At 42.0% G+C, this 23,219-nt stretch overlaps 1 protein-coding gene across 1 annotated transcript in view; it reads left to right on the top strand.

Annotated features, from left to right (window-relative positions):
- Csmd1 (CUB and Sushi multiple domains 1) overlaps positions 1-23,219 on the top strand; it is a 1,673,782-nt gene that overhangs the window by 305,712 nt on the left and 1,344,851 nt on the right. Inside the window, exon 2 of the mRNA XM_047550875.1 lies at positions 12,909-13,125. Within this exon, the coding sequence (XP_047406831.1) occupies positions 12,909-13,125 (217 nt within the window). The remainder of the gene's footprint in view (positions 1-12,908; positions 13,126-23,219) is intronic.

The raw sequence follows: 23,219 nt of genomic DNA, 5'->3' as shown, positions 1-23,219 counted from the left end.
AAGATGTGGAAACCATTGATTAAGATTTTCACTGAATGGATATAAGACATGAGAGGAGACGGCCACTGGGAGTAATAAGTATTTCAGTCGTAGATTCTCCCCCTTGAATTGTGTTATTTAATAAATAAGCTCAGTAAGATGACGTGAGGAATTATCTTTGGACCTAGGGCTTCAGCGACTTCAGGTTCTAAATGCTGAGATAATTTGGGATGGCAGGATGTAAGTCCTAAAGGCTGTTGTTCTGAAGTCCCGGTGCTTCTATAGCTTGGGTTCTCTCAGTTAGATGGTGTCTGGTCCCACATTGTGGACGACCATGTCTGCAGTCTTCTCTTCTCCCAGCCCTTCCAGTGTGGCTGTCCTGTCATATTCCACTATCGCGTTCCCTCTGCCTGCAGAGAGAGACACGACAAACGTCTGAAGCTTTGGAAGTTTATTGTGCACAGTCTTCCTTTCTTTCCCTCTTTTCTATCCCCTTCTCTCTTTTCTTTCTCTCGCTCTCTTTCCCTCTGCTTAACTCTCGCCTGCTTCGGCCGCTCCGCTTCTCCCGCTCGGCTCACGCCTGCTTCGCTCGCACTCTTCTTCCTCGCTTCTACTCCTACTCTCAGCTTCTTTTACTCTCAGCTTCTTTCTACTCTCAGCTTCAGCTTCTTCTTACTCTCAGCTTCTTTCTTACTCCCAGCTGCTTCTTTACTCCCCCACCCACCAAGCTTATATACACTTCAACCAATCAGGGGAGAGCACACGAGGTAAACGCGCGGACAGCTGCAGGCATAGAATAGGTACACGAGGGGGGCATGCTCTAATCACATCGTTAACTAGCCAATCATTGGAATTCGCTGGTTGTTTACTGTATAGCTGGCCGCTTTTGGCTCAGCACCAGGCGCCATCTTGACCGTGCCCAAGGCTGGGGGGCCCGGAAACCCCGACATTCCACGAGATGTGTTTCCTCGTTGGTGGGATCCAGCATGGGTACCGCTTCCTGCAGGGCCTTCTTCACCTGCAGAATAGGCAGTCTCTTACCACAGTTCATTACCTGAATAAAGACTCCCACAGCTAGCAAAGCACGGGCTGAGCTCTCCCCAAACACAAAGGCTGTACAAGACTTAAATGAGATAGCACATTCCAAGTGCTTAGCACATGTTTTTAAATAATGCGTCCACCACTCTCTAAGAATGGGCCACTAGGCACATAATTGGAAACCCGACAATACAGCCACAGGTGGAATCCAGGAGCCTATCTTATGCATACTTCCATTCATCAAATGCTTGTAATGAGTCAGGATGAATCACAGATGAATCATCCTAGCAAACACCTATTCTAGGAAATGAAAGGTATGTATTACTACACAGCATACAAACCAAAGACCAAAACCCAGGAGAGCAACAGATCAAATGTGGGGAACATTCAGAGCAGAGAGGTTGGTGCATCTATGACGTGGGCACAGTGCTACTTTCTCTGCTGAGTGTTTTCAAGACTAACGTTCAAAGTAGAGAATCTTTCCATGGCAAGGAGCCCCCTCCACTGGAATGTGTTTGGGGGAGTCAAAGATGGTGGTACTGTCTTACTATCATCAAATTCTGACCCACCAGGGCCCAGGGGTTCTTCCCAGGAATTGGCCAGCTTGTCCTCCTCAAGAGAAAGAGCATGGTGTGCCCCAGGCACACTAGGTCATCCTGAAGCAAGAGACCCGCCCCCCGCCCAGCTCCAGCTCTCGGGCTACTGCTTAGTTCGTAGCATTGGCAAATACATCCTCCAAGATCAAACAGCCCTGTGACACACCAGGCACTAGGCCAGTGCAGAGGTGTATGTTAGGGCCCAGTAAGATGACATCGGGAGCTATCTTTGGTCCTAGGACTTGAGTGACTCCAGGTTCTGAATGCTACTTGATGGAACATCCCTCATCCGTGTCCTTGGGCACATTGCTAGCTTCACTCAACCATGGATAGAAAGCACTTGGGGAAATTTGCATCTGTACTGAACATGGGCAGACATTTTTTCTCATCATTATTCCTTGAAGATTACAGTCAAACCACTATTTACATAGCATTTGCAATGTGTTAGGTATTAGAGGTAGAGAGAACGCAGAGCATACAGGATGATGTTCTATGCAAATACCCTGCTGGTCTACAGGAGGACTTGAGCGTTCATGGACTTGGGTTCCCTTGTGGGTCCCTGAAGTGATCTGCTAAGATACTGCAGGCTTTACTTTCCTGCAATGGACGCCAATTAATTTTACAGAAAAGCTGACATTAGAGTAGGGCCCCAACAGTCTGGGGTTGGCGGCTGTTTTGCTTTGTGGTTTAAGCTGCTCCTTACGCTGTGCATTCAGGATTTGGAAAACACACTTGATATATGTAATGCACGGCACTTCCCAGGGCGACCGTCCGCAGCAATGCAGCTGTGCTTTGGTGTCAAAAGGCCCTGCGTCTCCTCTGGGAGACTTGGGCAGCTCACTTCATGTCTGCCTGCATTTCTACATCCATGCCATTAAGACGTGGGACAGCTGTGATGGTCAGCTAGGACGAGGGTGAAGGATGATAAGGAAGAGTCCAAGTGATTGCAGTTAGCGCTCTGCATTTTAACTGTGGACTGAGGACCTCGGTGTCTGGTAGAAACCTGCACAAACCATGCTGCAGAGCCCCCTGTGCCTAACCGTTTGTCCACTGTCTAAGAACCAGTGTTTCATGGTTTCATTTAAGTACAACAAGGTTTACATACCAGTTTCTTTAAATCATGGCTTGTATTCAAATGTTTTGATTATAGCAGCAAAAACTTATCTGTACAATATCCGGTGTGTGTCCCTGCGTCTGTGGTTTCTGGTGTACGTGCAATGTTGGTGTTCACGTATGTGTATCATATGAGACCAAACATGAGTGTCAGTGGAGGAGCAAGGGTACCTGTGCACACACATTACACAACACACACGTCGTCTCTTTTCACATTGGTATTAGTGTCGGATAGCAAGATAGCTTCCAGCATTGGTACTGATAGAAAGAAGGCCATTATTCTTTTTTTTTTTTTCAGTGATAATTGAAGTTTTCATCTTTGTAAAATAAACAAATCAATTTCAACTAAAATATTAAAAACATTCCTCAAACACCACAGAATATTTTGGTGCCTGAGGAAATATAACTTCCAAAAAGGTACAAGAGGTTCATGTGGAGCAACATGTAAAAATATGATTGTGTTTGTTGCATTTAAAAGTCTGTAGTTAAGATAATCTGCTTGACTTCTTCTAATATTTCAGACGAATATCTCATTTTTTTTAAAAATTAGAGTATTACATTTATATATAGTAGTTGGGTTCCTTTTGACACAACCATACATATGAGGGATTTATTTCAATCCCATCCGCTCCCCTGTATCTCCTACCTCCTCCCTTTTCTCTCACCTCCCATCTGCCAATCTTCTGGTTCTGTGTCTTCCTTCCCTTCCTTCCCTCTTCTCATTCTTCTGCTCCTCCACGGATCTTCCCCAGACCTTTGGGATACCTGACCCTCCCCCACTGCCGACTTTCCCTTATTTTGCTCTAGCTTCCACATATGATACAAAATATTTGACCCTTGATACTCTGAGTCTGGCTAATTCCACTTAGCATGATTTTCTCCATTTTGTCCATTTGCTGGCAAATGCCATTATTTCATTCTTCTTTGTGGCTGAGTAAAACTCCATTGTGTCTATGTACGTTTTCAGATCCGTTCATCTATTGACAGGCATCTCGGTGGATTCCTAATCAGGCTATTGTGAATTTTGCTGCTATGAATATTGCACTTGTTACATCTCTATCGAATGCCTCTTTTGGTTATATTAGATAAATACTGAGGCTTGGGATAGTTGGGCTATATGGTGGGTGCATTCCTGGGTTTTTGAGTAACCTCCACACTTCTTTCCATAGTGGTTCTATTAATTTTCAGACCCACCAACAATGTATCAGTGTACCTTTTCTCCCATATCCTAGCCATCTTCTATTATCATTTGTATTCTTGAAAATTGCCTTTCTGGCTTCAGTGAGATAGAATCTTCGTGTCGTTGTGATTTGTATTTCCCTGATCACTAGAGATGCTAACCTTTTTGCATATTTTTTTTTTTGCCACTTGTGTTTCTTCTTTTGAGAAATTTGTTTAGATCTTTTGTCTATTTATTGATTGGGTTTTTTTTTTTTTTGCATTAAAATTTTTGAGTTCCTTGTGCATTCTGCACACTCACTCTCTGTCAGATGAGTGGCTGGCAGAGATGTTCTCCCATTCCATAGGCTCTCTTTTCATGCTCTTAATTGCTTCTTTTACTGTACAGAAGCTTTTCTAGTTTAATGGTGTCATACTTATTGATTCTTGGTTTTATTTCTTGGGCTTTAGGGGTCGTGTTGAGGAGCTTGGTGTCAGCACCTTCATGATGGAGGGTTGACCCTGTGTTTTCTTCTAGTGATTGTGAAGTTTGGGGTCCAATTCCTAAGTCTTCGACCCACTTTGATTTGACTCTTGTGCAGGGTGACAGGGATTTAATTTCATTCTTCAGTTTTCACAGCAGTATTTGCTAAAGACTGTCTTTTCTCCAACACATATTTTTGGCGCCTTAATTAAGTATCTGGTAGTTCCAGGTATGTGGACTTTTGCTGCATCTCCTGTTCTGTTCCACTGGTCTTCGCGTCTGCTTTGACGCCAGCACTATGCCGTTTTGCCACTACGGCTCTGTAGTACGGTTTCAGATGAAATGACGTGAGGCCTCCTCCATCACCTTTCGTATTCAGGCTGCTTTGATTATCTGGTTCTCTTAACCTCCAAATGAATTTAATAATTGTTTCTTCCAGTTTCATGAAGAAGGTCATTGGTGTTTTGATGGGGATCGCGTTTAATTTGTGTAGCACCTTAGGTTGTATGGCCATTTTGACAAGATTAATTCTGCCTGTCTGGTAGCATGGAAGGGCTTCCATCTTCTGAGGTCTTCTTCAATTTATTTCTTCAGTGTTCCATAGTTTTTATTCTAAAGATCATTCACTTCTTTGGTTAGATTAGTTCCAAGGCATCTGTTGTTGTTGTTGGAGAATTTTGCAAAGGGGATGATTCCTCAGAAAACTTGGAATGGACCCACCATTTGACCCAGCTATCCCACTCCTCAGTTTATACGCAAAGGACTTAAAATCAGCATACTACAGAGATACAGCCACATCAACGTTCGTAGCAGCTCAATTCACAATAGCTAGATTGTGGAACCATCCAAGATGTCCTTCAATTGACAAATGGACAAAGAAACTGTGGTATATAAACACAATGGGGTATTACTCAGCCATAAAAAAGAATAAAATTATGATATTTGCTGGTAAATGGATAAAGTTGGAAAATATCATGCTAAGTAAAATAGGCCAAGCCCAAAAAACCAAAGGTTGAATGTTTTCTCTGATAAGTAGATGACAATACATAACAAAGGGGAGTGGTGGGGGTGGGAGAGGAGAATGAAGGAACTTTGGAAGGTGTAGAGGAAAATGGGGTGGGAGGGTGGGGGATGGAGAGATAGTGGAATGAGACAGACAGTATCACCCTGTGTACACGTATATGAATGGTGTGACTCTACATTGTGTACAACCATAGACATGAAAAGTTTTACCCCATTTGTGTACAGTGAATCAAATGCGGTCTGTAAAAATAAAAATAAAGAATTAAAAAAATAACTATATTGAATAGAAGTGGTGAGAGTGCACATCCTTGTCTTGTTCCTGATTTTGGTGGAAATGCTTTCATGTTTTCAATTTGTCTCTATTCTCTGTGATGTTGGCCTTGGGTTTGTCGTATACAGCCTTTATAATGTAGAGATGAGTGCCTTCTATCCCTAGTTTCTCCAGCATTTTTAGTAAAAAATGGGTCCTCTATTTTATCAAAGTCTTTTCTACATCTTTTGAGATGATCATATGATTCTCGTTCTTATTTCTATTTTAGCTAGATTCTATTTATATCTATGTATACCAATAGATGTAAATAAATTACATATACTAATTTGTGTATATTGAATGAACCTTGCATACATGGGATTAAACCCACTTGATTGTGGTATATTATCTTCTTGGTGTGTTTTTAAATGCAGTTTGGCAATATTTTATTAAGAATTTTTTGTTATCAGGAGGATTAGTCTGTAGTTTTCTTTCTTATATGCTTTGTCTAGTTTTTGTATCAGGGATCCACTGGTTTCATACAATGTATTTGGTAGTGTTCCTTCTCTTTCAATCTCATGGAACAATCGGATGAAGACTAGTTAGCTCTTCTTTAAAGGTCTGGTAAAACTCAGATGAGAGTCCATTGGTCCTGGGCTTTTCTTTCTTAGAAGGGTTTTATTTGCTGTTTAATTTCATTCTGTGGTATTGGTCTATGTAGGGTTTCTATATCTTCATGATTCAGTTTGGGTATGTTGTATGTGTCTAGAAATTGGTCCATGTCTTCTAGATTTTATAGTATACATTTTCAAATAGTCAATGATACTCTGAATTTCAGAGGTGTCTAGTGATTTCTTCTTGTTTATCTCTAGCTTTGTTAATTTATGTCTTCCCTCTCTTTCTTTTCGTTAGTTTGGCTAGGGGTTTAACCATCTTACGTATTTTTTTCAAACAACCAACCATTTGTTGCATTGATCCTGTGTATCACTTTTTTATTCTCAATTTCAACTCTGATTTTTTATTATTCCCTGTCTTCTGTTGACTTGGGGATAGTTTGTACTCCTTAATCTAAGGCCTTGAGGTGGAGCATAAGCTTATTTATTTGATATCTCTCTAGTTTTTTTTTTTTTTTTTTTGTGGTGCTGGGGATTGAACCCAGGGCCTTGTGCTTACAAGGCAAGCACTCAACCAACTGAGCTATATCCCCAGTCCCTATTTTTTTAATGTAGGTTCTCAATGCATAAATTTTCCTCATAGAACTGATTTCATATAGTCCCAGAGATTTCAATGTGTTGTATCATTGTTTTCATTTGTTTCTAAGAAAGTCTTCATTTTTTTCTGTGATCAAACCTTCATTTAAAAGAATACTATTTATTCTTCATATGTTTATGGGGTTTCTATTATTTTTCTTGTTGATTTCTAGTTTCTTTCCACTATTATCTGATAGGAAGCATGGGATTATATCTAAGATTTTTTTTTTTAATTTGCTGAGTCTTACACTGTGACCTATAATATGGTCTATTTGGAAAAGATTCCACAAACGGCTGGTAAAAATGTAAATTCAGTTGTTTTGGGGTGAAATATTTCTATTATCTATTAGGTTCATTTGATTTATGGAATTATTTATATTGGATATATCTTTATTGATTTTTATGCTTTATGACTGGTCTATTGGTAATAGGAGTGTGTTAAAATCACCCAATATTATTATATTGGGGTCTAGCTGGGATTTAATGTCAAGAAGTATTTTTAATGTAATTGGGCATGCTGAATTTGGGGCATATATAAAATCAAATTTGTAGAATATGAAAAATAGCTAATCCAGCTTGTTTATAGATTCCATTTACATGGAATAACTTTTTCCATTATTTTACCTTCAGTCTGTGGGTGTCCTTGTCTATGAGTCTCTTGTAGACAGCATTATGAGTCTCTTGTAGATAGCATATAGTTGGATTTTTTTTTTATTCATTCTGTTGATCTATGACCTTTAATTGGGGAGTTGAGACCATTTATGTTCAGAGTTATGTTCATGGTTTATTGCCATTTTAATTTTATGTTGTGTTTAATTCTGTCTTGATTCTCATTTAGATGATTATTCTTCTATGTATCTTTATCTATTTTGGAGTTATTGGATATGTTTTTGGGTTTCTCTGTGTAGTTTATCTTTGGGAAGTTATTTGTAGTGCTGGCTTTTGTTGTCAGAATTCTTATAGTTTAGCCTTGTCATGGATTGATTTTATTTCTGCACAGAATATGAAGGAGAACTTTGCTGGATAGCAATCTTGGATGGTAATTGTTTTCCTTTAGAGTTTGGAATATCTTATTTCAGACCCTCCTTGCTTTTCAGGTCTGAGTTGGGAAGTAAGAAGTGAACTTCATTGATTAGCCTCATTGTTTTGTAGCTTTTAATACTTTTCCCCCATTTTCTTTTTAGGCAATTTGGTTGTGATGTGTCTTGGAGAACGTCTCTTCTGGATTGGTCTCTATGGGGTCCTGTATGCCTCCTATATATGAAGGTCTATTTCATTTCTGGTATGGGGAAAGTTTTCTATGACTATCTCACTGAAAATTTTCATAATACATTTAGCTTGTATCTCCATGTTCTCTTCTATCTCAAGGATTCTCAGCATTGGTCACTAATTCTTACCAACAACATCCTTAGATTACTTTATATCCAGGTCTGGGTCAGTTACCCACTATAATACAATGAAATGATGTTTGAAAATTTTTTAAAGTTAAAGATTTTTAAAAAACAATGAATAGATTCAAATATAAGAAGAAAAAAGTGAGGAAAGAAAAAACAAAAATAGAATAAAATATAAAAAATGTAAAATCTTGCTGAGGAATAAAGGGCTTATTCCTGCGGACGTGGTCAAAACTGTTGACGGGAATGGCTGTTCATCTCTGCTGGTTGTTTTGGGGTTTGTAACCTTGGGTGGAGGGCCGGGTTAATAAGTCCACACCTCTGTGTTCCTCTCTCAGCTGCCAGTCTGTGTGGGAGACATGCTGGTGGGTGGCAACAGATCTCAGCTCGGTCTCCTGGCACACAGTGGGGTAGCACCGTTCCGTGGGACACCTTGCGTTTCTGGGGCGGGGTGTTGTGGGGTTCTGCACCAGAGACCCCAGGGGTAACGGGTTATCTAGGTCAAGTTTCCGCCGTCTGTGGGCGGGTGCTGGAGAACCGCTCCGCGCTCGCTGCTGGAGGAGATGCGGGTGCCACAGCGTGTCTGGAGCTTTAGGTCTGGTGAATTCCACCGCTAGGGTGCAGGACACCTCCTGGGGTTTCACCCTCAGCTCCATGAACATAAAAGGCTGGGATCTGCCCTGGAGTGCAGAAGCCCCGAGGGGTAGTATGGGCAGGTAGGCTTGGTGATCAAAGGGCTCTGGGGACACTGACAAGCCATTTCTCCCAGGCGCGGCCTCTACCTTCCCAGACTCCCATGGCCTCCATTTCCTCCATTCAGCCCGGTTCCCTGGTCTACACTAATTGCCTATCCTGAGTTCTAGCTTTACGGCCCTCCCCGCTGCCCTCCGGGTTTCTCGAAGGACTGGGTCCACGTCTGGTCTCCTGCGACTGGACTTCCCAGGGCCCAGGACAGGGTCAGGGAGAGGTCTGTGGCCACCTGCCCCAGAGCTGACCCCTGAGCTGGCAGCCTGTAGGGACGCGTGGCCCTCACCAGGAGGGGACGACCTCCAGAACCCTGGGCACCCTCCGGGGCAGGCGGGGAACACAGCTCACAGCGCTTGAGCGGAGCCCAGGGTGGCGCGGCTGGGGGCCTGTGCGGAGCCCCCGCCTTCCTTTGTTTGAATAGCACGTGGACCGAAGGGTTGCACAGATGTCGCAGAGTCGGCCTGCGCTCACGGATGCTTTATGATGTTAGCTACAACCCTTGATTCTGCTGAATCAGTCTTTCTTCAGACTATATATTAGCATAATACCTGAATTAAATTGTGGCATCAGTGAAGAAAATAAACCGAGGAGTGCTCACCCGTTCTCACGGCTTTCCATCTTGGAATTATCCGTTTGGAGACTCATGTAATTCCAAACGTTATTGGCCATTATTTTTTATGTGTGCGTTAGGAACCATGGACGTTATATAGATAATATCAGTGCTACAACCCCCGGTTTCAAAGCTACTATTATTATTAAGGAGTATTCTTCAATTCCACATTAGTTTGGGTGCAAGGCTAATGCCATTTACCCTGAGCGTCTTTAGTTAATACTATTGTAGTAATGTTGTTTAGACATGATTTTAATGTAGCTCCTGTCATTTATAGTTATTCTAATAAAAAGTGTGATACTTTACATAAGCCACGTATTGACTAACTTGAGAGCAAGTAGTTGCTTCTCTAAAGGAACAAAATCTGCTTGGAGTGAAGCAGGGTGGGACTGTTTACTTCCACTAAGAAAGGTCAAGGAGGTTGCTAATTTTTACATTTTGTAGAAAACCCTATTTCCTCCTACCTCCAGGATGTGCCCTGAGCCAGGGAGGACCTGGCAAGGGCAGAGCAGATCTCAGAGGTCCTGCTTCATGAGGCACTTGTCTCTTTCCAACATGAGAAACGTCCCTCTCTGATTTGGCATCTTTAGCTGCCTATGTGTTTCTTCTATGCCATTGCCTTATTCTTGCTAATGTGCCAGATTTATCAATTGCTTTATGTATATGGCATCTTCAAATGTGTGTATTGCCAACATCTTCTCTTTTCTTGGATTTCCTGCTAAATCATTGCTCTTATGATCATTCCTTTATGTGCTCAATTTAAGAAAGGTTTGCACGAAGCTGTGAAAAATATATTTTATTTGATATATTCTGAAAGCATTTTCATTTTGTATTTTATGTTGAGGTACACAGTTAATTGGGGATTGGTCTTTGTATATACTGTGAGATGAGAATCAGAGTTCATTTTTCCCATTTGGAAATCCAGTTGTCTCAGGACCATGGGTTGAGAAGCTCTTTCCCTTTCTAGGCAGTGTGTAGCTTTGTCATAAATCTGGCTTCTGTAGCTGGGTGGGTTTTGGACTTTCTCTTTGGTTCCACTGGCAATTCATCTTGGCTGGCACCATTCAAACCCTATTTTAGCTACTGTAGCGTTACAATCAGAGCATAATAAGCAGCATAAGAGCTTCTATTCTGTTCTTTTACAAGATTGTCTTGGTCGAAATCAAGTGAATCAGAACCTATTTTAGGCATAGAAACTTTAAGAACCTCATAGTTGATGAGAAAGTAAGGCCAAGGCTGAGGGTTAGCCTGCTAAGAACTTTTGAGCAGCTCCTGAAGGTTCTAACTGGGCTCCTGGAAAAGTAGGTTCTGATCAAACATGACTCATTCTTCAAAATGCACTGTCCTAACTGGCACCCTAAACGCATCCTAATGCTGTTCCTGGGAGAAGTCTTAATTTCTGATAATCTAGCTCAAAATGATGGGTCTATAATAGTAACTCCTTTCCAGTTGACGTTTTTCCTTGAATTTTTCTTTTCTCCAATTTATAATCAAGTCTTCACTTTTTTTGATTTACTGTGAAGGAAGAATTGCTAGATAAACCAGAAAAGCTATTTTCTTTAAAGACCTTTCAAAACCCCACAGCTTTAATATCTACTTGTTACAGTGTTATTGTTAGATTTAAATTTAGTGGAAAATGGGCTTCTTATTAGTTCTTTGGTTTTAAACTCATAAATCCCTTTCATTAAATCTTTTTTATTAAGATTTAGCAAACTCCCCCAAGCATTTGATAATATTACTGTGAACGATTTGAGCTCACTAAGACCTACTATTGCAAAGCATTTTTCTAAGTGCAAAATGCATTTGGAAAGAATTTTTTCTGTTTGCAGTTCAACAGTAAAGGCTGGGATAATACTTGTGTTCAAGGACTTGCACTGCATGCAATAATCTGAGTACATCCAAGTCCCTTGCAAATTTTCTTAGAATTTTCTAGTGTCTAAATATTTAAATTTGTTTCAAACACATTGGTAGGAAATGGCCAGATGGAGATGGAAGGAAAGACCCCAAAGAGTTTCCAGGAGCTACTTAATAGCTTACTTCAAACCAATTAAACACGGGAATGATTTGAGAGGAGTAAATCTGTCTTCCTATGCTGGTGATATTTACAATAGAAACAAAGTGCCGCTAGGGCATTGTGAATAGTCTGTGTTCTGATCTCAGTGCCTGCTCTTTGTCATTGAGGTGCCTCATCCCGGGTGCATAACCACCACGGCTGGCTGTTGGAGGAAACTGAAGAGAAAAAACTACACTCAGGCAAGGAATTAGCCTGGTCCTGAGGGCTCCTCTAGGGCAGTGGTCACCTGAGAGGGCAGGGAGATGGACTTGGCCCGGAATCGTTGAGCAAAGGCAGAGGATAAAGGATGAGGTGGCAGGAAGAAATGAAGAGGTGCATCTGGGAGGGGAGGGATCTGTTAGTCCAGGATTGGAAGGAGATTGAAAGGTCATATGGTTGCCCTCGTCTCCCAGGACCTGTCCTTCGAGCTGAACATCCTGGCAGGAAGCCTGAGCCTATTGTCACTCAAGGACCTGTTCCATAGAGGATTACTCCTGAAATCTGGTCATCACCCGTGGAGCTGAATCGCAGAGTTGCTCACACAATCCTGGGAAGCAGAGGCTGAAGGGAGTCAGTTCCTCGTGCTTCCAAAGCTCAGCCCTACACCACTGCTCCTCACTCTCTCTGCATCTCAAGGAACTTACACACCAAGAATATCCTCGTTTGCCCCACAGGCAGACGAGTGGGAGGTCAAGCAGAGTGTGGGATGACTGAGAAACTACCCAGATAAGCTCCCCATGGCTTATATTCTTCTGCATTGTATGACACTGCAACCTGTTCATATTATGACACATGGAAGTCATTCAGCAACAGTGATACCTGTGTGTGTGTATGTATACATTTTAATAGTGTTTATTTTATGTGCAATGCAGTTTCCCCCAACAAGGACGGTATGGACTTAATGCTTGCAGCAAATACCTGTGCAGATAATTAGCACCAAATTTCTTCCTCCCGTATTGGAGACCCTATGGAAAAAGTTTATTTGGAAGTGACATTTCTGTCTCAGTAGCAGAGTTCCCTGCCTTTTCATCCTGGTTGCTGAGACTCTCCCCCTGCTTCAGAACTGCAGAACACTGATGCAGCTTATCACTCGATAATCTTGCATGAGAATTATGCAATACGTCAGTATAAAATTGACCAAAAGTAGTTAAAGAATTGCAAAATCGGATGAAAGATGGCCAAACCAATACAGTTTTTGTGCTTTGTTTCCCAGGTCAGAATTGCGGAGGCTTGGTCCAGGGACCCAATGGCACCATCGAGAGCCCTGGCTTCCCCCATGGCTATCCCAACTACGCCAACTGCACCTGGATCATTATCACAGGGGAGCGCAACAGGATACAGCTGTCCTTCCACACCTTCGCCCTGGAAGAGGATTTTGACATTCTCTCGGTTTATGATGGACAGCCGCAGCAGGGGAACCTGAAAGTCAGGTAAAGTGCCCGCTCTTCTTACTATGGGCAAGGTAGAAAAATGTTCAAGTGCCCGGGTTCTGAAATACAATTGGAATTCATGTTTGAATCTCATCATCAGAACAAATCAAGCTACTATAAAGAAAAACTAAAGGTTATAGGTTTGTGTCAAATTGTGCACCTTTCCCATACTTAAACTTCCTATTGAAGCAATCCTTGACTTCCTTTATAGATACCTCCTTGTTCTAGCTCTGCAGAACAGTGTTGTCAAGGTAATTTAAGTGAAGTTTTAATACACCATTGTTTTTAAGCAACTGTGAATTTAGGGAAAAGTCAAAAAGATAAATGAGGGAGTGCAATTCAGATAACAACAAAAGGAACCTTTATGTTGTTAGAGAATACATTCAGGAGGAAGACCTAGGAGGTGGGTGGAGTAAGAACATTCAGGTATGCCAAATTCTCTGGAGGCCATTGGGTTTAGACAATCATAGTATATTCTGTTCATCATTGGTTTTGTCCTTTGATCTATGATCTTTACCATGAAGAAAGAAATAAACAAAAAAAAGTACCTGTACAAGATTTTTTTTTTAATTTGGCAATGGAAAGAGGACTATCCCTTTCAAAAAATAAGATTTTCTAAACAAAATTGATGAACATATTTAAATATATACATTTATGGCAAACCAGGTCTTTACATTCTGCTTATAAAGTTCTACATTACTTAGAGATTATGTTCAGTATCTGTTAGTTTATAGAAAAATTGATAGAAGGCAGCAGAAATTGCTTTGCATAAATTTAATGTAAAATTCACATTAAGGCCAGTAGGAACACACACACAAAAACATATCCTATTCATGAATTTGTGAAGTGAAAAAAATCACTAATTTCAAAAACACACTTCTATTTGTATATTTAGTTAATGCATTTATATCACTATACAATATATAACTATATTAAATATAAAATATATTATTAATACATTTCCAAATATATTTGATTGGCATTTTCATTATGCATTTTCAAATACAAAATATCTTCTATTGTTTTCTGGGTCATCTACCATATCTGTTTTCTTTCCATACGTTTATTTCCATTTCTGTTGCATATTGTGCAATAGCTGACTCTTTTCTGAACCAGGTAAGTAAATTTTCTTTCTTTTTAAATAGCATCTGTGGTCCCCATGCTGGATGTTTGAACAAAGTATCTATTGTATGATGATTGCTCATGTGATATAAGAGTTCCTCTCAACACTCCTGCTCTTCCAAACATTGCTTTTTTATTTGTCTTCAGTTACAAGTGTTGACACTCCCAGGGAATAGCAATGTTTTATAAAGGCAAAAAGAATTATAACAAAGACCATAGTTGTGACAAAGCAAAACAATGACAACAGCGAAAAGAATTAGGAAGTTCAGTTTATTCAGTTACCATCACATATGTGTTAAATCTAGTTCTTTGACATCATGTGTTAAAACTAGTTCTTTCTCTTTCCATCTAAACACTGTTGTAAACATGTGCTCAATAATACTTCCATTTTCTTTCTCTTAATATTTCCTTTTTCTGTAATTCTTTCAGGTAGGAACACCTGTCTCATATGTTAATTCGATTGACTACTTGCCTTGCAACCATTTTCAACAATCTGTTATGCTTTCATGTTCTTAATGTGATGTTAAGATCATTTTATGTTAAGGAGCATAAATCTTAGAACACAGCTTTCTGGTCTATCCACTATTTTAATAGGATCAACACTGGAAATATTTATGCTCATGGTATTTTATTTTGAGTTTAATGTACAAGTTGATGTTTGTGTCTGGGAATTCTCATAGTTGTTGAGACAGATGTCGGTCTCTGTGGTCCTCCTACCTTCTTAGATACTTTTAGTCAGGAAGAGAGATAGGTCATTCTCTTGGAAGAGATACGGGCTTCCTGGAGTCATTCAGGGACAGAGACCGCAGGGTGTATTTGTGCTCGGTTCTTGAAGTGCGGAGTCTTCTTTCTACTTGGTGCTGATTGCACGGTCTCCGCCTGTCTCCACCTTGACCTGCCTGTTTGAAGCACCATTCTATGGGTATGCAGTAAGTCTATGGGGAGCTGTTCTAGGTATTGTATGATAGAAAAACTGTACCAGTAGAGTGCTTGCCTTGCAAGCACAAGGCCCTGGGTTCGATCCCCAGCACCACAAAAAAAAAAAAAAAGAAAAACTGTACCAAAGGCCATAATTCCTCCAATGGCGGCTTAGTGAGATGGGTCTTTAGTAATGTAAAAATCTGAACCAATAACAAGGTGAAACAGGAAAGTTTGTATTGTCAGGGAAAACCCAGAAGAAAGTGTTTTCCTGTCAACGTTCAGCATCGGGGCTGATAGGCAGAGTGGCTATGAGTGGCATCAAATCCTAATTAATCAGAGAGGGGAGTACTCACTGATGTTATCTGTCTCCCCGTTATATCTGGAGCCATTGTTTATTTCTCAAACACAATTGACTGACACTACTTAAAGCAGCTCTGGAATTCAAAGAAGAGCAAGTTCGTGAGGGACAATGGATCTTAGGACACAGAGCTGCCCAGAAACGGTTATTAAAGGCTGCCAAGGACTGTCCTTTCACTGTGGCTGCTGCTCGTAGCTCAGAACCTGCTCTGACTGAGAAATAATGTCTTATTACACAACTTGAGCATCTCATTATGAAGACATTTGTCCTGTTTATCCACAATGAGAGATAGTTTGTGAATAAAAATGTGGATTTAATCCCCAACAAGCAAAACATGGAATTTGTAGTTGAGAATTCTTCACGATTATATTTTAATTTGGACATTAGTCAGAAATATATTATTCACTATATATAAAGAGATCTTTAAGATCAAAAAATGACATGTATAACTCTGGTATTATCTTGGATTATGTCTTTAATACAAGCATAACCACGAAGCAGAATAACCTGCGTCTTCTCAGTAAATATGTAGATAGCGTGTGGATAATCTAGACTGTAGACAGAGACATTTTAATATGCAGACCTGGAGAGCCGAAGGGAAACCTACCTTGGGAGAACGAGAGGAAAGATGCAATCAGTTAGAAGTCCAGCTGCTCCTGGGTGCCTGGCCGAGGAGCTCAGCGTGGCCCGCAGTCCGAGCACCGGGGATGGTGGGACAGCTGAGCTTCTTGAGGTGGCACCAGCTCTGGCGCCTCAGTCTCCAGGTCACAGGTCGCCAAGTCCTGCAGTTCTTATTTTCGGCATCTCTCCATTCGCCATGGCCTGTTTAAACCTCTCATTGGTGGAGAGGTGCCCAGGGCACCAGAGCAGTGCCAGTCTGCCCCAGCATCACCCCTGTGACGCCCAAGCGCTGGCTGCCTGCTACCCCTGGTTGGCACTGCCACACGCACGCTCCTGGTCGACATGGCCAATGGTCCAGGAGCACAGCATGTGACGCAGGCACCCTGGCCAGGGCTCCCTGCTGATCCCCACGCGAGTTCCGCGTTCGGTTGATGGATCTATGGGCTTCTCCTTGACCGGACCTTGTGAGGCAATAGGACTCTTATCTCTGCTGCTGCACCCGTCCCTCTGCCCATCTAAAGGAGGTTTGTCTTTCAAAACCCAGTCCATATTATATTTACCTCAGGAAATCTTCCCTGGGTACCCAAGTTAAAAACCAAAGCTTTCACCAAAACCCCTTCCTTTTCTCTGGACTCCCTGGGAGTTCCCGGAAGCCAGCCTGTGCTCCCTTGAACTGCCTCTCTGGGACCTGTGCCCCTCTGTGTCCCAGGACGTCAGGTAGAACACAGGCACGCCGGCTGAGGCTTGGAGAGGCGGCCTGGGCGAGCCTTCTCCTGGAGTGGCAGGTGTGGGCAGTAGACCTGAGGGTCATGTCCTGCTCCTGTCCTGCCGCTCACGGCCGCCTCCCTGTGAGTGCGGCTGGGCCCAGGGTGACTGTGCTGAGTGACTGACATCCAGCTCGTGCTTCCTGAATTCAAAGTGGAATTCATTCGTCCCAAATCAGAGAATAATTGAAATTGACATCAATTTCCAACTGTGGTAACTTTATAATCATGAAGGTCGAAAATAAAACCCATTAGGAACTCAAAACGTGAATAAAAGTGAACCCATGAAGGGAAATTAAACAAGGCAAGGTGGGAAGCCAACGTATAGTAGTGCATGATTGTGCTAGAATACCAGGCCTAGGACAAGAGCGTGGGCAGTCATCTCGGATTTCTCATCCTCTCTTTACAAGATCACCCCTAATTTTCTGCAGGGGTGATAATGAAGAGGTTAGAGAAGAAAGTAACAGGAACATGAAGTCAGGAAATCATGAACACCTGTTGTTTACATATCCCAGTGTTTCCCCCAGTTTTCCAAAACCGCAGTAACGTGTTGGAATGCCGTAAGCATTTATTAAGAAACCTGCAGAATATTGACTCTGTCTGGTGATGCTCTGAACTGACAGACTTTTAAGGGCCGCAAAAGGGTTTCAGCTGCGTCACAATCATATTAGACAAGAGACCCAGTGCCGCCATGATCCTTCCTTCCTGTCCTCCCTGACTCCATGAGTCCTGAGGCAGCCGTGTGTGCACCAGGGGTCACCTGTAAACCAAAGTACCAGACTACTTTACAGTGACTAATCCCCAGTGAGGGCTCTGGTGCTCATGGGGTGGAGCTTCTAGAAAAGCAGGCCTTTGGCTTGTTCGACCCACGCAGGGTGAGGGAGGTCCAAGGGTGAGGGAGGTCCAAGGATGAGGGGCGTGGGGACAGGCAGAGGGAGGGAGCGGAGGCTGTGCTCCACCCAGAGAGGAGGCCTTAGCCGCCAGGCACTTGGACATCAGGGCCCAGTAGTCCAATCAGTGCTTGCAAACCTGATTAATCAGGTTATTACAGCTCAGTGAGGACCCCGAAGGGAAACAGTGGAGGGGCTGATCTCTTACATAGATCTAGAACATTCCCATAGTTATGATTTGCTCACTCTTCTACATATTTTGGGATGATTACAAAAAAAAAAAAATGTCTCCCATATGTCTTCCAAATTTATTTGGTTAATGTAAACTTTAAATTAGCAGTTTGTAGATAAGCTGAATAACTATTGGTGTAGTTTTGCTTTGCTTTTCATTTAGCTGTTTGCAGTTGGTGGTGAGGACCAGGTCAATTGAATCAGAAATCCCAGCATGAACTGGGGCCTCGACATGGGGCACATGATTCTCCCCACCCTGTGTGATTTTAATATGCAGCCTTGGTTGAGAACAACTGCATATATGTCTGTGTTTGCAAAATTCCTATTTATTAAGAAAGAAGATTAAACTGCAAGTGACTGGAAAAATCCTGGAGACAAATAATAGAGGAGACAGTAAGAATCTAATCTGCCGTGAGCAGTTTCAGCATGCTTGACTTTGGACTAGGGCGCCTCTGCTGTGGCCAAAGGTCTGTGACTCATTCCAGACCTTGGCTATTGTGAAGTGGCAAAGCCGTATCCAGAGGAGCGTATCCAGAGGAGCGAGCAGCCCTTCAAGACTTCCTAAATAGACACATAAGGAAACTATTCAAATAGTTGCCCCTCCAAGAAATTGCCCTTGTAAAAATACAGACCTCCAGAAAGGCATTTGGATTTTTTTGAACAGTGGAAGAAGAGGAGATGGCCAAAGAGTTTGCAGCCCTTCTCAGCTTTTAGCAGAAAAAGGTAATTTGTGGAGTTGATCATATGACCTGGAGGAAGACACAGATTTATAAAACTGTAAATCTTTACTGTGTATAGCAAAGCACATGTTAGATCATCAATTAAAACACTAATATGAAAGTAAAAAATATTAAAAACAAATTTGTGTGTTTTTTTTTTTTTTAGGTAAGGCAATTTTGAAATCATAAAGTGAATGAAAATATTCTTCTCCCCAAATTTAAATCCTAATAGACAAATGGTAGATTGATTAAAAAGTACCTATAATAGATTTGAAAGTCAAAGGGCTGGTATCCTTAAAGTATATACTTTTAGAACTATAAGATAATGAAGAAAGCCATTCAATTAAAAAACAAGTGAAAATATGAATAAGGACTTCAAATAAAATAAATTCATGGTAACAGGTGTATAAAAGGCAAGTGAAAACATCAATGTAATTTAGTAGCTCACTATTCTGAATGGCAAAATTTTGATAATTCAGAGTTTTTGAGGATAATGGCAAATACCCTTATAACCCTTTACATATAATATTAAATTGCTACTATTCTAATAGAAATTTGGAAATTTTTCTCAATATAAAAGAATCCATTATATAATCTTTTGTATGTTATCATATCTATGTATCTATATAAAGAGATTAGTTAAATAGGATATCCATGTAATACAATATACCTTTAAATCAATGAGGGAAATATTTTTTTGCTTACGTTAAAAGATGCTTCTGGTACATTTTGCACTTGAGAGTAAACACCGTGTCAGATTGTCCAACTCCTCTCAAGCTTTTCTTCTTCCTAAATAAATGTTGGGTAATTACTCACAATACAACACCACTCAGGGGGTCTAGGAACTGGTGGGCTCTGGGATTCCTGACCTTCAGGGAACCCTAACACTGTAGCAACTTCCGCAGGTTGGTGGGAAACTCAGGGAAGGGCTTCTGCACAGCCCTTGGGTTTCCCAGTGCCTTGTGCCGGCCAAAGCAATTTCAATCAAAGCACAGAGTTGCCTTAACCTAGAGAGTGTGGGCTATTTCTGTGTTCCTTGCAGGTCAAAGGTGAAAGAGGGATGAATTTTATTTTTGGTATATGTTTTCTGCCTGTGAAATTCTTGTAGTCAGTTCTCTTTACCAGTCTGTAAATCCCTCTCTCCTGTTTATCTGTCTCCACTGGGGTTGATTTCATCTCTCAGGAGAGGTGTGGCAGCCGGCAGATCTGAGGGATGCTGGGCTAATGAGGGACCTGGGATGAGAGGCAGACTCATATCCTGAAAGCCCAGGAGTCGGAGTTCCACGGTGCTCCACATGGCCACATTCCTTCAAGAATCATTTGTACGATTTCTCTCCAAAGGGAATAAAATCTTCATTTCTATCATAATTTTAGTCCTTGTTTTCTGGGAAAAGGAACATAAAATGTCAAAAATTCAGTAACATTTATTCGTCATGGTGGTAGATGTGGGAAAACTTTTAAGATGGCTTATTTTGGGGAACTATCCATGTTAATAGAAAGTAGTTGCAAATAAACATGTTCCTAGAATTTACAAGATTTTTCTTAGCATTTCATAGATTTATGTGGAAGACCAAATTTGAAGCTGAATAGTTATTTTTTGGGTTTGAGATTTACCCTTCTTCCCTCCTTGGTTTATAATGCTTGGATGGCAAAGCAAATTGCAGATTCATCTGTCCTTTTATGTCCTACAGTAGCTTAGCATTAAGAATGGAGTAACAAATGAATTTTAATAAAATAAATATATTAGATACCTTACAAAATAATTTTAAAGTGGTGAATGCCATATACAAAATGTTAATTATCTACTTTTAATTCACAAAATGAAAAAGGAATGTGATATTATTTAGCACACGAAACAATTTACTTTTCCCTAGTAAATACAACTTCCTTTCCCTTTGGGTAGAAATAGGATGCACTTTGTGTCTGAAATATGCTGGAAATCATAAAAAGGGCACCAGGTGGCTTGGGCTTCTCCTGGCTTCCATTTCTCCTGGCTTAACTCTTAAGACCTCAAGTCCTAACTCGAGCAGAATTCAGACGTCTGCCCCCAGTTCTGGGTGGGAGGCATCAGTGAAAAATGCTTCAGATCTTCTCTTCAGACAGCACTGACCTGAAGGGTGCTCGGTAGGGAGGGCTCTCATGGGAAGCTGGGTATCCACCCTCGGCACTGGTCTGTGACCCCCGCCCTTACCTGGCCGCTGTGGGATCTCCTGGGCCCTTACCTGGATGCTGTCAGATCTCCTGGGTCCATGCCTGAGTCCTGTCGGCCTCTTTCTTACAGCCACCTTGGGATCAGACGATGACTTTCTCTCTGGGCCTTATTTTCAGCCCAACTTCCCAAGCTCAAAGACAGTATTGATCTCACACTGAACTCTCAAATGGAAGATACAGGGTTACGACTGTTTGACTACGACTTACCTCCATGTAGTTACAGCCAGTATCTGTTCCCTTTGCCTTTAGAAATCACTAGTATTAAAAAGAAATTGTGTGGCTGACTCCTAACTTCAAGGAAACTGTTCCTCCATGAATAGGGTGTTTGTTCCATTTGAGAGGGAGAATCAGAGAGTAAGCAGAAATAATAACGTGAAATGTTTCACATGACCTGTCACCTCTCAGCTAAAAGAAGAAAATTGAGCTAAAGAAAACCTTGGCCTCCTGAAATCTTCTAAAAATGTCTCTCAGAAGGAGATGACTTCTCAGTTTCTCGCAGTCTGTACACGGATTCTCTGTGGTGTTTTTTTCTGCTTGTAGTAGCACTTACAGGTCCACAATCACTCCATCAAAAGGTTCTGTTTTAGTCAGCTTTGCATCACTGTGGCCAGGACCCCTTAGAAGAGGGAAAGTTTGTTTGGAGCTCATGGCTTCAGACATCTCAGTCCATAGATGGGTGACTCCATAACTCTGGGCCCAAGATGAGGCAGAACATCATGGCAGAGGAAAGCATCTGTGAATATGGCACCAGATGGGGAGAGAGAGAGAGAGAGAGAGAGAGACAGACAGACAGACAGACAGACAGACACAACAGGGAAGATGCACCCTTCCAGGGCCGCCCCCAGTGAAGCACCTTCTGAAGCCACGTGCTACCTGTCGATTCAAACTAGGATGGACCGATAGGTTATAAGCTCTCACAATCCAATCATGTCACCTCTGAGTATGTTCAGTTAACAGGTGCTTTGGGGGACACCTCACATCCACCAAAGCAGTTACTGAGCCTGTAACAGATGTGTTCGTCACCCTGTCTTCAAGCTGAGGTTAAATGGTACCTGAACTTCATATGTCTGTGCAGCAAGTTTTATGAGATTACTTTTGTCCTTGGTACATGTAGTATTTTAGTTGTTTATTTTTTTTGGAATAGAGTTGGGAAGAATCTACCTTTGACTGGTGAGGGTGTGGGTGGGAAGGAGCTATGGTGGTGGAGTCGCTGAGAGTATTTACTATTATTGCACTATGCTCATTAAAATCAAAGACACCACCAAAGAGCTGAGTGCTTTCAACTGCGGTGATGCTACTTACATAGTTCTCTTGAAAGGATTATGTGAGTTCTACCTTGGACCTTTGCCTGTTACTTATGAGACTTTTAAAGTTGTACTATAATGCATGGATCCCATGGTTTAGGATATAATATCATCCATGCCTTTTGAAATAGATGAGCACCGACTGGCAAGTTTCACTGCAAACTCTGTGTTAGTGGCCCCATCATCTTTTCTTCAATAGCATGTTGTATGACACATTTCCATTCAGGATGGCAGATCAAAAGCCCAGGTGGAGAGACGCTTTTCACTTGACACTAAAAAGGGCACAGCTGAAAAGCAGAGGGGAGTCTAGGAAACGGCCACAGCAGAAGGCTAGCTGGCTTCCCGCAGGGTGTTTGGGAGGTGCTACTTAGGCAGTAGACATTAGGGACGGGGTCAGCGGGAGGATTTCCTTTCCTTCGGTGATTTCCTTACCCCCAGCTCCCCTGCCCCGCGCAGATCTTCAATTTCTTCTCACTAGCGGCATCCTATTTTGATCCATTCATCTTAAAGTCCTCTTTCAGAATGAACCTGCCTGCCTTCCCGATTTCGCCTGTTATAAATAGTGTAAGCTAGGTGCTGAGTGACGAGTGCTGTGCGGACAGCAAACCCTCCCTTCCAGGTCGTTAATTTACCCTGTCTGCTACCTGCTCTGGCCACATGTCAGTCATGGCTCCACACCCCTGACCGCAGTGGAGTCACCTGAAGGGCTGAGGTAGGTGAGCTCTGGACGGAGGGGTCTTGGTCCCTTCCCGTCTGGGCCAGTGTCAGGATCCTGAATGCTCCTGGCAGTCAGGCCAAGAGAGCTGGCCGGCTAGTGAACAGACCGAGTGTGAGAGGGGAGCGAAGGGGATTGCAGCAGGCTGGAGAATTGCCTTCCCTGAGCCTGGGTCAGGGGCAGCGGGGCTCCGGTCCCCTTGCCAGCAGGGAGAAAGCCCCTCCTTTTAAAATCCAGT

The sequence above is a fragment of the Sciurus carolinensis genome, chromosome 4 (genome assembly GCF_902686445.1).
Source record: "Sciurus carolinensis chromosome 4, mSciCar1.2, whole genome shotgun sequence".
NCBI classification, from domain to species: Eukaryota; Metazoa; Chordata; class Mammalia; order Rodentia; family Sciuridae; genus Sciurus; species Sciurus carolinensis.
This window is presented reverse-complemented; position numbering and strand designations above follow the sequence as displayed.